Source organism: Phycodurus eques, chromosome 21 (assembly GCF_024500275.1).
Source record: "Phycodurus eques isolate BA_2022a chromosome 21, UOR_Pequ_1.1, whole genome shotgun sequence".
NCBI lineage: Eukaryota > Metazoa > Chordata > Actinopteri > Syngnathiformes > Syngnathidae > Phycodurus > Phycodurus eques.
In genome coordinates this window covers 12,711,976-12,730,067 of record NC_084545.1, presented here as the reverse complement: position 1 = coordinate 12,730,067, position 18,092 = coordinate 12,711,976, and the positions used below count along the sequence as shown (strand labels likewise).

The following is an 18,092-nucleotide window of genomic DNA, read 5'->3' as shown; positions in this document are numbered from 1 at the left end:
GTGATACTACTTTTGTATGCGTACTTAATGTGGACAATAAGAGCCTTTGTGCAAAATGATTATGAGCATATGATCAATTAGCACCACATGAAATGTGAGTGAAACAATGTTGCGGAATGGAAAGGTTAACACAAATGTATGTTATGAGTGAATTTAGCCAGTGAGGCAATCAAATTTCAATGCATGTATTCCTGCTTTAAAGGCACAATAGACACCACAAAAGGATTGAAAATACTTCAGAAGGTGTTGCATGGTAAAAGAGCACCTGTGCTCTTTAAAATTCAGGAGTTGCAGTCAGCCTTCTGCCTGACATGGAAAATCAGCTCCAGTCAAATGCAAAGCAGGGCCGAGCGCCTGGGTCATTTCGAAGTTTCAAGCAACTTTTTTATTCATCTGGAAAACGCCATCACCGCTGGGTGTGACCAGCATAGACAGAAGTTGGACTAGGTCTTAACTTAAACTTTTGTTTGATTACGTGATGAGCTTGTGGTCTCGAAATGAAGGATTGATTGATAGGCTTGCTGAAAATCTCCCCATTGAATCCCGGATTAAAGAAGGTTGGATGATTACAGAGCTTGGATCTTCACAAAGCATATGTGAGCATCCAAAAAAGACTGCAAGAGCTTTTTGTCTGTCTCACACCACCCTCAGCTCCCTCCTTTTCACCAGACTTGGCCTTGCTTCCTATGTCATTTCGTCATTTTTCTCATTTTGCTTTCCAGGCAGCTTTGTGTTTACATGGCACCCACTCTTCTCTCTTTGTTCTATTCAGCCATTCTCATTTCCCTGTTGCCTTTTTTGCCTCTTTCTCAATCTCTCCACTGGTTCTCCCGGGGTGTAAATGGCAAACATCAGCGTCTGTCTACGTATCAAAGAAATCATGCTGCTACCACCAACAAACAAACCTTGGATCTATCAATGTTTGTATGCGAACACTGCAGGCCCTCAAAGGTTTAGCCCAGCAGGGGGCAGAAGTGCATGCAAAGCTCAATTTAGCACAAAAAAAGTTACATTGTAACATACAAGATAATAGTGTCAGAATACTGGCTGCTGGAAAGATATTAGTTCCCTTCCCTCGAGCAAGGCACCAACCTCCAGACTGCTTCTGGGCTTGACACTGTTTTGCAGCCCCCTCACTCCTTCATTATACAGTACTTCTTGAGATGGATGCTATTTGTGGGGGAGCTGAATTGGATTCTGTGCATGCACTCTCTGAAGGGTAGAAGTAGTAGTTGTAGTAGTAGTAGTTGTTATTGTTGAAAAAGAATAGCACAGTCAAACCTAACTTGGATCCGCATCAAATTGTACACAATCATGCTCTTTCATACATTTTTTTCATTACGATTCATACATAAAGAATGAAGGGAAATGTCCTTTCGGAACAAACAGTGGCGATAAATAATTCCTGGATCTCCTGAATCTTGGCCTTTCTGTGTGGAGTTTGTATATTCTCCTTGGCCTTTGTGGGTTTTCTGTGGGTACTTCCTCCCATATTTCAAAAATATGTAGGCAAGGTTAATTGAAGACTCTTTTGTCCATAGGTGCGAATGTGAGTGTGAATGGTTTCTATGTGCCCTGCAATTGGCCAGTGACCATTGACGTCTTGCCCAAATTTAATTAAAATGAGAACTTGTTTGCAATATGTGGTCAGCCGAACAAAGCATCCCACAGCATGGCATCTATTTGAGTAGGGCCCGCTATTTGAATAAATGCGGTATATTGTTGTGGCAAAAAAAAAAAAAAAAAAGTGCTGCGGTTAGTAGTACAAGACAAACAAAGAAAGCAAGACGCTGTGTTGTTTGAATGTTAGTTAGCTAGTTAGGAGCAGTGTCGGGCACACTTTTTAAAAAAAGTAATTGGTAACTAAAACTAATTGCATTCCCAAATAATAATTGAATTAGTAACTGAACTACTCATTCATAAATGAACTAGCTACCAGGGAAAGTAATTATTTAAACCTTCAAATATGTCAAAGATTTCCAATTTTTGAGCAGGTTTCACAGGCCAGTTAGATAGAATAGACCAGCATAGACGCAAACTTTATTCAACTTAATAGTCATTGAACATGTTGTCGTCTAAAATGTAGCACCGAAGTTAGTAGCCTTCCTTTCTGTTTGGGGCAAGCGCAAAAAAAGTTTAATCAGAACAGTACCACCAAAAAATTGCACACCTCGTTAATACCCAGCCGAAGCCCATCCACAGAATATAAGTCATATTAGGTTCAAACATCAAGGGTATTACCAGTGAGAAGATTTTAGAGCAATTCTTTCCCTCCCTTGTGAGTGCTTACAACCAAACCAGCTGTCAGTCACTCCAGCGGATGCGAAGACATTGTGACGTGTGAAATGCAAAGCCGTTTTTTTTTTTTTTTTTTTTTTTTTACCGTGACAGCTTTAAGTTGTGGGGGCTGCCAGCTAACTTCATCCTGCATGCAAAGTGTCTGTTGGGAGGCAGGAAGCGATGCGAGCAGAACCGAGGCTCCTCCAAAGAGAACAATGAAGAAAGTGAGACGGCAGAGGAGTGTTTGCACTCACCTGGATCAGTGTTAGGTCCTCAAGATTGAGCCTGAAGAGATGATTTCTGAAAGGAAAACAGGATAATATGAGGTACTGTATGGTATCCCAGATAAATCCACGAATAGGGGAATATTCCAAGGGGATTTCTATTCCCAGAAGTAAACAGGAAGTTCAGAGGTAAATATTTCGAGGAAGTAAACATATTTAAAAGGGCAGCTCGACTTGAAAATTCAAATAAGCCTTTACATTGGTAGATTTCAGTAGCTCAAACCACTGCAGGAACAGACAGAATCTTTAAACATTAATTTGGAAATGAATAAAAGTAGAAGAGAGAGAAAAGGTACGTGCCAAGCTTGGCTTGTACTGTAGAAAGAAATAGAAATCTAAAAGAAAAAAAAAGAAAAACATCACCTAGTAGAGTATGTCCATTGAAAGACATTAAACAAGACATGAACATACCGTAAGTGACGAACGCTGTATAGACATAGAGCCTAGCAATAACCTGGCCAAATTTGAACCTTTAGCCCCCTTCCCATTAATGTTAGCAAATGAATGCCCAGTTCTCTGTTTAATATTTGCGGTGGCAAATTCTTATGTGCATGGATAACAAGGAGTTCTGGTGAGGCAGGACATGAAATGGAACGATGTTCCCAGACACACAGGTGGTTGTGTTGAGTGTTTGTACAACATGTTTAAGAGGTATTTCACCATAATAAAACTGCCAAAGAGAAAACATATATATACAAGATAAGCTAACAGTTAGCCGAGCTTCAATTATTTCTTCGAATGATTCTTCTTCTTTGATATCGTTGTGTGTGGTCTGCTGTGTACACTGCACACTATTTACTATATGGTGTACAAGAGCGCAGACTTGTCGATTTTTTCCTTGTCACGTGGGGTCTCTCACATTTTAGAGATCGGTTAAAAAGTAAAACATCGGTAGGAATATATGAAAACGAAAGATATTGTCGGAAACTTTGCATTAGCGAATCTCTCGAATCGCTCAAAGAATGATTTCATGGGCACATGCCACTTTTCAAGAGCGATTGCATTCCTATAAATACCCTCGCAATAAATAATTTTGTATAGGCCAACAATGTATCAGGGGGGCTACATTACCAGAGGGAGACCCTTGAGAACGACTATCATTTTCTCTTTGCAGCTTTTTAAATGAAAATTATTTCACGTTTCTGTCCTCCAAAGACCAATCATGATACAGGAGGAACAGGTTTAACATTCCATTTTCTAGTCGCAATAAATGAATTCCATGAAAACATCAACAGCTTGCAGTTCGTACACTAACTTTTCTTCCATATCAACAACAGACATTTTCTCATTATTCCACATGCCACTACAGCTTCAGACTCCCTACATGCATGCACAGGGGCTTGCACACACATATTGTTATCAACCAATGCTCTCACAGAGATCTATCAATCTTCCTGAGAGGCTATCAACCACATCTCGATGCAGCCTCTGATTTTTTTACTGTACAAAATTGATATTTGCATCGATCCCTTCTCCCCTCCATTATCATCCACGTCTAACCCGGTTTGCCGCCATCTACCCAACCACATCAACTTTTATAGTTAGACACTCACCAGACATCAAAGTTGGCGGTGAGTAGGGACTGAACTAGATGACGTTTTTGAGTGGCCCTAATCCCACAGATTGACAGGATTACCGCAATGTTAGCTAAAATAAAAGATGCACAGATGGGAATTTTACTAAAGGCTGTTAGGGTCACATTGAAAAGAAAAAAATATTAAGAAAACTGTAAAGTCCCAGAATAAGTAATGATATTTTGAAACCGAGCTGTCATTTTTGCAGTTCAATCATAATTTCAGGTCATATTTGAGAAATGTCATAGTTTTACAGTACAGAGAACAATTTTAACTTTACAAAAATATCCTCAAAAAAGTGCTAATTTCAAGGGAATAGTCATAGTATGACGAGAAAAAGGTGCAATTTTATGAAAATAAAGATGGGTATGTGGTATTAGCATATACATAAAACTGACAATGACTGTTGAGAATATTTACACTTCTGCAAATTTGACAAACAACGCAATTGTCAATGTTTTGTCACATAATCACCATCATGAGTATAAAAGGTTTAAGGTTTATGTCACTGAGGAATAACTCCATTTTATTCTCTCTTATACTCTTTTTCTTTTTATCTTTTACCATATCTGCTAACCATAACTTTTTCTTAAAATATTTAATGATATTACTTGATTAATATATGGCATATATCTCTGAAGAGAGTGGCTTCTGTTCTCAGTCTGCTGGGTTTATGTTTGTGTGGAATTTGTGACATTCTCAAAAAATCTGCCTTTACAATTATAATTTATATCTTGTTTTTTATCTATTTGGTGTGGCCCTAATACACCTTTGGGGCAAATCCATCAAAAGTCCTTTTTCTTGGACTTTTGAAGACATCTGGACAAGCTCATTTCAGACAGTGTACCATTGAATAAAATGCGAAACGATGACAGGGAAAAGGGAAACATAGCAGAAAAGACATTAAAGGGAAAAAACAAAGTCACGTATACATACCTGGCACCCACAATCAGCTCGTTCTGGCTGGGATCAAAGGTCAACTGGGAGTAATCCACCGTGCCCTCTGCTTTGAACCGGAAAATCCACGGCTCCATCCCTGCCAATGGCAACACAGGACGCAACATGAGTGAGCCAATCAGAGTCAAGATGGCAGAAGACAGCTGGACAGATGTATTGACTGTGTTCAAAGTGTTGTCGCTACTTTTCTCGAGACACATCCAAAGTAAATGAACAAGTCTATGGATCTTTGTAAATCTTGATGCAGGATAATGTTCCTTTATGTTCAGAGATGTTGCCTTGCACTTCTGTTTACAACAGCAGTGACACATTATTATTTTTTTGTATTACAAAGAATGAGAATCCTTCAAAGATGCCATACATATACACTGTTTATTTACTAAGTCCACAGCATGAGACCAACCAGGAATGGACTAAAAAAAACAACATCCAAGTCAATGATTATGGCAAATTAGCATTTCATTACAGTGTTATTTCAGGCAAAGAAAAACAAAAAAAAAAACAAAAAAAAACATTTTAAACATCCAATTACACCACAGGAAATTGCAGTAATCTAAAAGGAACCACTGAGCAGCAGGACAAAGTATATTTAAGTGTGGTATAATTTGGATGAACTTCATGATGAATTTTATACCTCTGCCTTAAACAAGCAGCAGTAATTACTATTTGAAAGTTGAAGACTTTGTACAAAGAGTTACCGTTGAAACCAGCTACACATTTGGAATGATGCTTGAACATTATTAGTATACTTATAGCATCCAAAATGTCAGGTGCACCTGTACAAAGACCCAAGAACAATGATAAAAAACAAAGCTCCAACAAAGATAATGCCCAGTTTTGATTGACAATACCAGAGAGGTCATTTAACATTGTTTATTACTCTATACTGAGAGCCTTTTCTAATGTTCTGCTAACCTCACTTAGCTGCAGGGGGAGTTGCGCAGTGTCGCTCAATTAACCTTCACATACAGGTGCATTTCAATAATTTAGAATATTGTGGAACACAATTTATTTCAGTAGTTCAATCCGATACATGCAGAACGTCATGTTAACAAACCCGGAAAACCCAGGTTAGCGGACTTCCTGTGGATGTCGCGGTAACTAGCACAACAAGGGGTTGATGACATTAGGGTTTGAACCCGAACTTGCTAAGAATGTTTTTTTCTTCATGGTTGGTGTCTTTGGATAAATATTTAATACATATATATCATTTATTCATTCAAATATGATATACTGATACGATCTGTTCTTGAACTTGCTTATTCTGTTATTAAAGTTGTTTTTATGACATTTTCAGGCCATTTCTCAAGGGAAATGGACAAACTGTTTCAAGCTCACCTCGAAAAATGTTACTTTGCACAATCCAGTTGTTATTGATTCAATGTATAAATGCATCTTCTACATATGTTTCGCAAATGTTGAGCTGCGTGCGTAAAGACATAGGGACAGAGCCGCAGACAGACAATGATATATAAGCCTGGTGTCATGCCACCCGATCCATTAACCCTTGACCAATCCAATCACAGGTCCAGGGAGGTCGCTTGCCATGAGGACAGTCTGTCTGCTGTCTGGTTATTTGATAGGATTAACTGAGAGAACTCAATCAGTCCTTCATCTCATCATAACTCATCATGCCACAACTGTATGTTTTTAGATTGCGGTATGCAAAACAACTGTGTTTATTCATTTAACAGCATTGAAGTCAAACAATGTGCTGGCCGATGTAGAAATGTTATTATTATGATGATTATTATTATTTTTTTAAAAAGCTTCATTTCAGTGGTGCATCTAGAAAGTAAAGCATGTTTGTTGTTTAATGGCTCACACAAAGGTCTCGTCCACTGTGTTAAGAAGCCTGCAAACTGCATAATTTGTAGCACAGCTCAGTAAGTTATTTAATTATCATCATGATTGTATTCTCTCTACTCTGTAAGTAATAATACATTTAATTTAGCTATTTTTGAAAAGGGAGAAAATCAGTCTGTCCGTTTTGGGTTATAAGCCAACAAGTTGATATAATATACTGTAGATTGATTTAAATTAAGGGAAAAGAAAACTTAATGCTAGCTACGAGATTCTCAAGCAGGGTTTAAAAAGTGGATACAGTCAAAAATAAGTGTGTTAATAGAAAAAAAGTGTGTGTTAATATGTTCAAATAATTCTTTGTAAACATGGATGAACCAAGATGTGATTATATTTTGGTTTCCAAAAATATAACACTTTCTAGGGAGGGCTCTTGCAATTATGTTATGATTACTGACTTTCTCACTTTATTACATAAGTGGCATTTTAACAAGACAACAATGCCAACAAAGTGTATTTTGCCTACATTATATTTTACACTAAACTGATGTGTAGGGTAATCTATTACCGTGTGAAATTAATGACATGTACAGTAGACTCACTAATGTTTGCATGAAGGTTTGTGACATCACAAATAATCACTGGTATGGGTTAATTGTTCAGTGATGGTATAGATTTATTGATCAGTGTTTCTGGTTTGATGGACTACCGATGGTGAAGAAAAAAATACAAATTTAAAATTAATAATATGAAATGATATTTCCATTGAAATTTGAGCAAGGATGGTTTTAGGAGCTTCTTGAGACACTGGTAGAGAACATATCAGTGTTTTTAGAAGAAGATTTTTCCACGATGTTATGTTATAAATAATCTGAGTGGTCACGTGACAAGATGGATAAACGACTGCAGACAGGGTCAATTAGATTAACAAGGTGCCATATATTGTTTCCTATGCTGTCTCACACACGAGAGCAACAGTTTCCTGAGTTAAGCCAATCAGTGCTGTGGCAATATTCTCTGTTACTGTAATAGTAATGTCATTGTAATTTATTCCTTACAGGAAAGGGGAATGGTTGTAAAGAGCAGATGTATGGAATGCAGACCCATTGCTGTGACACCCATATTTAATTCGCGTGCTGTCCATTTTTTCTGATCATCCTTGAGATGGTTCTACACCTTCAGTGGAGTCCAGCTGTGTTTGATTATACTGATTGCACTTGATAAGGAAAGCCACACACCTGTGTATATCAGACCTTACAGCTCACAGTGCATGTCAGAGCAAATGAGCATCATGAGGTCAAAGGAAGTGCCTGCAGAGCTCAGAGACAGAATTGTGACAAGGTACAGATCTGGCCAAGGTTACAAAAAAAAATTCTGCTGCACTTAAGGTTCCTGAGAGTATAGTGGCCTCCATAATCCTTAAATGGAACACGTTTGGGACGATCAGAACTGGCCAAGGTTACAAAAACATTTCTGCTGCACTTAAGGTTCCTGAGAGCACAGTGGCCTCCATAATCCTTAAATGGAAGACGTTTGGGACTATCAGAACCCTTCCTCGAGGTGGCCGTCCAGCCAAACTGAGCAATCGGGGGAGAAGAGCCTTGGTGACATGACGACTTGTTGCAATCGAAGGAAAGATGAATGCGGCCAAGTACAGGATATCCTGGACGAAAACCTTCTACAGAGTGCTCACAACCTCAGACTGGGCCGAAGGTTCACCCTCAAACAAGACAATGACCCTAAGCACAAAGCTAAAATACAGAAGGAGGGCTTCAGAACAACTCCGTGACTGTTCTTGAATGGCCCAGCCAAAGCCCTGACTTAAACCCAATTGAGCATCTCTGGAAAGACATGAAAATGTACCTAACGCATCCATCCATCCATTTTCAACACCGCTTATCCTGGTTAGGGTCGCGGGGCGCTGGAGCCTATCCCAGCTGACTTCGGTGAAAGGCGCACTACACCCTGAACCGGTCGCCCGTCAGTCGCAGGGCACATACAGACACGGACAACCATTCGCACTCACATTCACACCATCACTGAGTGGGAACTGAACCCACGCTGCCCGCACCAAAGTCAGGCGAGTGTACAACTACACCCTCAGTGACTACCTAAAGCATGAATATCAATAAAAAATAAAATAATTAAATAAAATGTGAATGTGCACATTCTGATGTTGCTGTGTTTGTGTGTATACACAGTCAAAACTACAACAAAACATCTGCAATTTACTGCACAGTGTTTTCTAAAGTTATAAGTGAGTTGAAATATCCACGTTTGGGCAGACAGTGCCAGACAAATACTACAATACATGAAACAAGAGGAGTGCGCCGTTGCCTTCATGGTAACGACTGACCTTCCCAAAATGGTGGCCACGTACGCATGACAATCAGATGGACTGGCATATTTCGTGTTAATATCGATGCCCGGGAAGCCCAATAGAAGACGTTGTGTGAGGTTATGTGACTTTCTTGTGTTGATTGGTGAACTAGACTTAAACATCACTGGCGCTTAAATTGGATTGGCGCAAATAACCAAGCTTCGTCTTCGTCTCGTGCATGAAATAGTTAATAAATAAGCAATAATTGATAGGTAAAAGTAGCGAGCGACATTTAGATCATTGTAACGGAGTAACAATGATCTAAGTAAAGTAAACTTCCTAACAGCAGATGTGTCGGAAGTGTTTTTTTCTGGTCTCCTGTGCCTAATCCAAAGCAGGTCCCGAGTACACTGGAGGAACTTCAGGTCAATGCGCTCGCATATTAGTCCGCCGCGGAGTAATATTCACAATTACTGTATAATCTGTGTGTGGCTGGTGGATGTGTGGAATAGATCCAGCTGCCAGTGTTCAAGGAGTACTAAGCAGCCTATAACGACAGCGACCACCCCCGGAAAAACTCATCGGATCTATACGATTCACGTGAATGGCCTATTTTGAGTTCCAAAACGGAAAATTTCGCTGAAAGGCAAATGATTTGCACGTATGTATATATTGTAAAGCCCCAAACCCTCTTTTAAATGCGTTGGTCTCCACCACTTTTATACCTGTTGCCAACAGCGCACACACCAGTTCTTTGTGAGTGAACACACAATTTAGCACCCGCTATTTTGGATCTTAGTAAAAGATCACCATCTTATTAAATCATGCACAAAATGGCCACCAAGAGTGTGCACAATCTGTTAGAGTAAACAAGAAATCTAGTGCCAGCTATTTGGGATTATAGTAAATCAGGCCCAAGGTCTTCTGACAAACATTGCAGCTGTTGTCACGCTAATTCAAAACATAAGTCGCCTTGTTATCACAAACATGATTGGTTTTAGTTACTTGAAACATAATGTACAGCAATAACTTTGGGCAATGAGCTACATAACTGCTTGACCAATACTAAAGACAAAAACAATCTGATCACATGTTGCAGCCTGTTGTGCTAAATTTCCATCACAGTCAGTATTTTTTTAAAACTTCTTTTGTTGTATACTGTTGGAAGTGGTAAACGTCCTTTTTCAATCATTAACAGATTATCTTGGGGAAAAGAGGAGGCCTGCTCAACATAATCAACTGCTCTACAGTGTATACATTGTTTTTATAATGTACGTAAGTCCATTATATACCTTTTGTTACAAGCTCTATGAAATGGCCATGAGGCTAATTAACTGCTGTAATTGTATCTTTTCCACAGTAAAAGCTGTAAAAGTCCAGTTTCAAGTAGCATTTAGAGGATACCATCCGAGTCACAAGCCCATCAAACCCTAAATAGGCATAATAATGTTTTACTGTAAGTGTAGTCTGCAACAAAAATTATCCTCTTAGATAGGAGTAAGTACATCTGAAGTTGGTTTGAGTGTATGGGCCAGAAATTCAACTAACTTGTATTCCCAGCAATCTAAATTTATACAGAGCAAACTTTGAAAGAGCTTTTTTTTTTTTTTTTTTTATTAAATTTGTGAAGGAACTTTCCATCAAGGTTAGAACAGAGCAAGATGACAGACTGAAAAAACTGGAAAACGCGGTGTCTGCGTCTTCGGGCACACCTGTCAACATTTCGAATGAAAGCATGCTCCCCCTTGACAGCACCAAAAGCAAGCACAAACAGAAGTGTGTTCCGGTGACAAATTCCGGCGTTCTGAGCGAGTCCAAACAAAGACAAATAGAGCGATGGGATGGCAACTTCCAAACAGCACCTGCACGCCGCAACTCATGCACTGGGACCGAACTCCAGCTTTGTGAAACCAAACAAGTCCAATATTTCCCTTGTTTTCTTTCAACAAAATATCCCTAGAAGCAAGACCACAGTCAATTTCATCCTAAATATTTAATTTGTCTGAATGTCTTCCAGCTGATTTGGTCTTGGAGGAAGACACATTTTTAGAAACGCCAATCTTTAAACCTCACTAGGCTTTGTTTTTTTCTTCCTGCTCTCAAGAAAATCCTTGGCATACAAATTTTTCTGTGACACCACCTGAGAGACGACAGGCTTGGAGAACCCAACCTTCCCTCATTCCTCCACTTCCTGCAAGAGTGTGTGTGGTGTGTGTTTCTTTTTGTGTGAAAGAATGAGAGAAGACATGGTATTTGTGGAAGTGTGCAAAGGGGGCAAAAGGTCCAAATTGTACAGCACTCAGGAGTTATAGCCTTTTGTGATCAAGGCAAGGATACTAAACATTAATAATTGGTGTCAATGGGCCATTTCATTCACGGGACTTCACCCGATCACAGTTTGGTTTTACAACAGGCATGTAAATGTGCGGTATTATGATATTTATGTGCCTTGTGCAGGGTTGAAATGGTTCTTTGTAAGGCCACCCCGGGGAGATATTTATGATACCACACAGTGCCAAACAAATCAACCTTATCGTTAACTCAGTAGCAAAGGAAAAGAGAGGACAACCCCCAAGCTAATAAATACAATTAAAACCGTTGTTTCTAGATTTCCTGAGCCTGTTATATGGGTTCATCATATCAGCACAACAATAAATAAGAATCAGAATCAGAATCATCTCGGTTTACCAAGTATGTCCCAAAAACACAAATACCGGAGACAAATTCCTTGTGTGTTAAATGTAAATGCACATAATTTAATCACATCATAGACGAGCATGTAAGATAGTTGCCTGAATTAGTGTGCTGGTTGCGTATGAGATGAAGGCACCATCACTCACAAGTAGGCAGGATCAGACACACCATCACTGGGGTGAGATTTCCAAAAACAGGGGCAGGGCTCAGTGCCAACATGAAACCAAAGAACATGCACATGCATGCAAATCCCTTCATCCCCCTGGCACCGGTTTCCATCTTATCCCCTTAACCTCTGTCTCCCTCCTCCTCAAAATAGAACACCTCATTGCACACATCCCATTTGTTATTCCCCGGTTCTGACATGAAGCGGCTGACAAAAAGACAGGATGGATAAATATTTGCACTCGGCATTAGAGGCCACGCTGATCTGGCAGAGCTCAAAGTTTCAGCTTGGTGTAACAATGGCAACATATGGAACCAATTTTGAAGTGTGGATGTTTTTGTTCTGGGAGTTGTTCAAATAGAGTGTGGCAGCAGACTCTCACAGAAATGAACAGTCAATTCACTCTAAATACAACTCTGTGGTAATGGGCGGGAGAAGAATTGCAACTATTCAGTGAAGTCTACGGGTGGAAACAGCTCAGATGTAAAGGTGAAAAAATAAGCACCTGCTCACTCGGGCAAAATCGAAACGCTAAGGGCATTTAAGACCTTGAGCGTGTCGAGATTTATTTCTATTATTTCGAACAAGAAAAACAAGCCAATTTTACAACTAAAAGTCCTGACACTCGAATTTCTACGGCTGCGCTTTGGCCCTGGGGCACTGAGTAAATCATGCAAAACAAGCCACCACCAAGCCACAGACAAGTGTATGATGAAATATTAAAATTCAATGTGTATTAAGGTGATGGGGAAGGACGAGAGGACTCACCAACCAAATCTCTCTTCGGTAGTTTTGGGGGGTCCTGGGCTTTTGTAATGTTTTGCCGATTTGTTTTCATTTATTTAAATATCTAAATTATATATATATATATATATATATATATATATATATATATATGTCATAAATGTTCAGAAAATATATTTTGATGAGAAACCTTTAGTACTAAATTTGCTTTAATCAAATTAAGGCTGTCTGAGACTACCTAAACACACTTTACAAATATGCAAAATGGTTCATTTCAGCTGGGAGGACTCATGAACGGTAAAGTGGTGTGTATTGTGAGGAGCAGCTAACGTTAGCCTCTCCTGCTTCTGTTTGCTGCCCGTCACTTCTCGCTTTCAATGCGAGAAATTTGGGAATACTACAATTATGTTGATGTGAGAGAACGACAGTCTCTAAAAGATCATGCTGACCGACTATCTGTTTGGGGTGTGTTAAGAGTGATATTTCCGACCCAATCTGTTTCGAAAAAGGTCAGTGTGCTGCCAAAAGTAAATGTAAAAGCGGTTCAACACTTAGGAACGCAAACGCTTATGCGTGTGGAACACCTAGTTTTGCTGAGCGCACAGGCTGCTGTGAGAGGTGAAACAGAACGATTGACAATTGCAAAGTTGCCGGACACAAATTGAGCAGCAACTGGTTGTACTGAGAGTTTGTATAAGTCACAATAAAAATGACAAGGAGAAAAGTTTGCCACCAAAATGTCGTTACTAGCTAAGCTAACAGTTAGCCTTGTTTCTTGTTTTTCTATTTCTACGAGTCCTTCGTCTTTGTATTTTCCGGCAGTCTGGATGGTCTGTGGCACAATAATACCTTTCACAGGTCAGTCTTATTACTACGATTTTGGGGAGGAGAATCGCAATTGTCGATAGAGATATGGTTATGTGTGCGGTGTGATGCATTGCTCATCTCGAGTACTGTATATTACACACTACAAGAGCGGTAAGAACACAGATTGCCAACGTTTTGTGTGAGGTCTCTAACATTATAACAATCGGTTGTTGTTAAGAATTGGTATGTACTGCGCTTAAGCCAAATCAGCAATTAGGACATGTGGAACAATAGCAACGTTTTATTGCTTTTGATCACAGTTTGAGAGAAGATGAAATCTGAACTTTAGTCCGCGGCTGTAAAACTATAAACTCTTGTCCTTGGAGACACCATGGCCTTGTTTACAACACGCTTTACAACCTTTAAAACTCTTCAGACTTAAACTGAAGAACCCTTGTTAAATAAAACAGTTAATTAATATAGTAAGATCTTAAGGGCTTTGAGCTGCAATAAGACATTCTACATCATTTGCACTTTTCCTGTATACAGGTCCTTGAACAATAATGCCACAAAAGACTGGCCATACAATACATTTAAGCTTAACCTCAGCTGAAGCTATATTGAGAGCTGTCTTTGTGCGAGTGCACCTTTCGGATAAACACATGTTATGCATGGAGTCGTATAGTGCACTTTCTTTTCAGAACCCTATGTTTGAAAAAACCACCATAAAATGGGGGTGAAAAAAATGAGAACAGTATTCAGTCCATAGCATCCTTGCACCACAGTAGCAGTTCTCTCAGCCAAGTGTTGTGCCAAGTTTACAAAACCACAGTCACCAGTGGGCTAAGACTCATGTGAGGCACACCCTTCTACATGCAAGCCACAGACTCCGAGAGAGAGAGAGAGAGAGAGAGACTTGAACACTGATTCCTTGAACGCACTCAGGCGAACCTTCCCATGATGATTTTTATCTACTTCTTTCGATGTTGTATTGTTAAAGTTTCAGCTTCAACCTTGGAGTTGTTTTGTGAAAATTGTAGACAAAATAACCTTCACCCTGTTGAAAAACAAATAATACAACCTCTTGCTGAAGGATTCATGTTTTATCATGCTTGATTTTTTTTTCTGTCACACTTTCAAATGCAACATAGTCAAATTCTGTATAATACAGTGAAATATCTAAAGTCGAATTTAATCCATTCTGGGATGCTGAGCAAGGTTTTGCCATAGGAGAATGGAAAGCCATAGAAACAATCCACGCCAGGTTCATAATAATCCATTTATTAACCATACAGGAGATGTTTCAAGTGACTAACATTTTTAATGGTCATACAAGTTTAAAAATAAGTGAAATGCTATTAACATTAAGAAGTGAACAGGTCTTTGATGATGGCGGTGCAATGCGCGTCAACATTCTTGATTTTTACAAGAGTATAAAAAATAGTTAATCACTGTTAAAACTTTTACAGGGGTCCTCGGTTTATAGAGGTCACGAGGTTAGAAACGTCACGTGGCATTTTTTATTCATGGGCTAGAATTGTTTTTATACAATTCTTGACTCTAATTATGATATTTTGAGGTTATGATCGGTGCACAAAGAGCTAGTTCCTACTTACATACAGGTTACATTGTCGGCGTGGGAACAGAACTCAATAAACCAAGGACCCCTTGTAATTGTCTTGACGTGGGGCATACAGTACATACCTTATTGCAATGAATAGGAGCTAATTTATATCATGTACTATAAGTTCCAGTGTAGGCGCTACTTCTTTCTTTCATGTTTTTCATTCTTTTACGCTTACTGTACTCCTGTGACATTAGCTGACATCTCACCTGATGCCATGCGGGATGAGGGTTCAAGCTCTGAACATTTGTACAACATCAGTGTTGCCCAAAAATCCAATTCAGAAATGTACAACCTCAGGTTCAATGGTGATGACTTAGTGGAGTGATAATGCATAGTGAGGTGGCAGCAGATGGATTTGTACTAATAAACAGAATTGTGACAGCTCATTTCCAAATACTGCAAGTGCAAATACAAAATTTAACGGGATACTGGCTATTGTCTCCCAGTGCAAACGGCTTAAAGATGGCATTCATTTTCTTAGCTAGACTCACAAAACCAACTGAACCCAAACTATCAGATACAGCAGATCCCGATCATCACTATCCACAGGGATCACGCTCGTTGGGCTTTAGCGTGCCACATCGAAATACTTAATATAGTCTCAACAAGCAGCCAACGAGGAGCCATGACAACATGGCGATGCAGTCTTGAAAAAGAAGGATTACATTTCAGTATACAACAGGTCAGGGCAAGAGATGTGTAATTGGTTTAACGAGGTTCCTCATCACTCATGCCTGTGTGTGTGTGTGTTTGTGTGTGTGTGCGTGTGTGTGTCTGCAGATTTTGTTATGACTCAGGGCCTTTTTTTCAAAGGCTATAATTTGGTCTGAAAAAGCTTTGTATGCTTTACAACTTGGAATCGTGAGATGTGTTTGAACTGCACGAACGCTATCATCAGGCCATGATTTAACAGTGAAGGCAAAGATTATTTGGCATCTTCATGTGACACAAATGAGGTGACTCTCTTTTAAGACTGACTGTCGACAATGGTGGGAATAAACCAAAAACGGTTAAAGGGTTTCAATTGACAGCAACCTATGTCGCAAGCTACTTGTCCATAGAGTAAGACTAAATAATTCAACAGACCTGCTACACAATTAAATCCGACGTTCTATCATTTGATCGCTTGAAAGATTCAAGTGGAGCCAAAAATGCACATTTCTGGAGTTCGTGATATCCACATCAGTCCTTTTTTACTCAAATTGCAAATCCTACATTATGCTGTACAAAAGAGAGGAAGCCACTAAAATTAAAAAAATACGTGATTGATTTCTGTACAATGGCAGTTCCTCTTCAAACCACTTTAAATATATTCTACAGGCTCAATTCTGTTGGTCTGAGACAGTTCATTTTTAACCACATGCCATATGATTCAAAATCTTACATATGACCTGGTCAGACCTAAAATAAAAACCTATAAGAAGCCCGTGCTGAAACCTTTGTGGCATCTGAAACTATAAGTAACCGGACACTTATTAAAACACAGCCTCATATCCTCCACCTTGCATCATGAGAGCATAGTGATTTCAGTCTCAAACCTATGAGGGTTCCGTCCTGGACAGAAACGGACAGTTACAACCTTCAAATACGTCCAAGTTACTAGTTAGTAAAAGCTGAGGAAACAGTGGTTATCGCATCGATTGACTTGACAGTTCACTCGCTTGTAAATACCTCTGTCAGTCTAATTGAAAACAGTTCCACTAAAAACTGTTCACGGCAAAGCTTGTTTACAAGACAGAATATCCGAAACAGTGATTCTGGGAAGCATAGCTACATTGAGGCATTCATCTGAAAGTGAAAGACCGATTTAAGAAATATGCAGTCAAGAAAAACAGCTAAAATGGCAGCTGGTGAATCGTTGCTTTATTGCTATTTTTACCGTCTGAACACGTCAGATTTTGAAAAGAAAAAGCTCGTATGTGCGAGCGTTTGGAGAAGATGGGTTGAAATTTCTACTCTGCAACTCCACGTTGACGAAAGCTAACTCCCATATCTTGTGTCAGATATTACCATACTGTAAATATACATGTAAATTGACATGTGAAAATTGACTTTTTAATTACTTGTAAGAAATAGTTAGTAGGTAGCTAGATAATCGTCAATGTAAAATCAATCTTTTGTTATCGGCCGCAAATGTTTCTGTGAGCGAGACATTGTGAATTTTGCCAAATCGTGATGTCGTAAGTCGGGTAATTTAAATATTTGCCCCCACATCGAGTCTCTCCGCATGACCAGCAAGGCTGGGCGAAGAGCCACAATCACTTTCAAGTGACTTCCCTTTCTGAAACATTGTAATGCAGACGACTAGCTTGACAAAAGCTTGTCGCAGACATTTTTAAATGGTGGGAAAAATATGTCGCCTTTTAAAAAAGAGAGTTACAGAGACACAATCCCATGTAGTCACTTTGTAAGGACAACAGCGTGGCTAAAACTAATGAAGAAACATGTTCGTTGCATGGATTTAATCGTTCGTTTTTTTGTAACATTTGGCTATACAAGAACCAGATGGTCATTCAGATCAAAGGAAGCCAATATACCCTCACTTTTACACAGAAAATGTTGGCCCATGCCTGATATGATGTCCACAATGTCAATCAATTACCACATATTTCAACCAAGGTGAAGCAAATAGTTACCTGCACGACAATTCGCCATATCTGATTAACTGTCCTTTATACAGAAAGTGCATCGTGTTGAGCAGCCAGTCATCAAAGGAGTGTCCATGCATGCATGCAGATGTCTGCACACATTACTTTGCCTTCCAGTCAATTTCTCAAAGGAACTAATTGCAATGCGATTAACTGACCGGGATGCTTATGAGACCGAAAACAGCTCA

At 39.3% G+C, this 18,092-nt stretch overlaps 1 protein-coding gene across 1 annotated transcript in view; it reads right to left on the bottom strand.

The window, feature by feature from the left end:
• Nucleotides 1-18,092, bottom strand: part of sema5a (sema domain, seven thrombospondin repeats (type 1 and type 1-like), transmembrane domain (TM) and short cytoplasmic domain, (semaphorin) 5A) — a 124,244-nt gene that overhangs the window by 68,664 nt on the left and 37,488 nt on the right. Inside the window, exons 3-4 of the mRNA XM_061666684.1 lie at nucleotides 5,075-5,174; nucleotides 2,535-2,580 (exon numbers count right to left, since the gene is read on the bottom strand). Coding sequence (XP_061522668.1) covers nucleotides 2,535-2,580; nucleotides 5,075-5,174 — 146 coding nt within the window. The remainder of the gene's footprint in view (nucleotides 1-2,534; nucleotides 2,581-5,074; nucleotides 5,175-18,092) is intronic.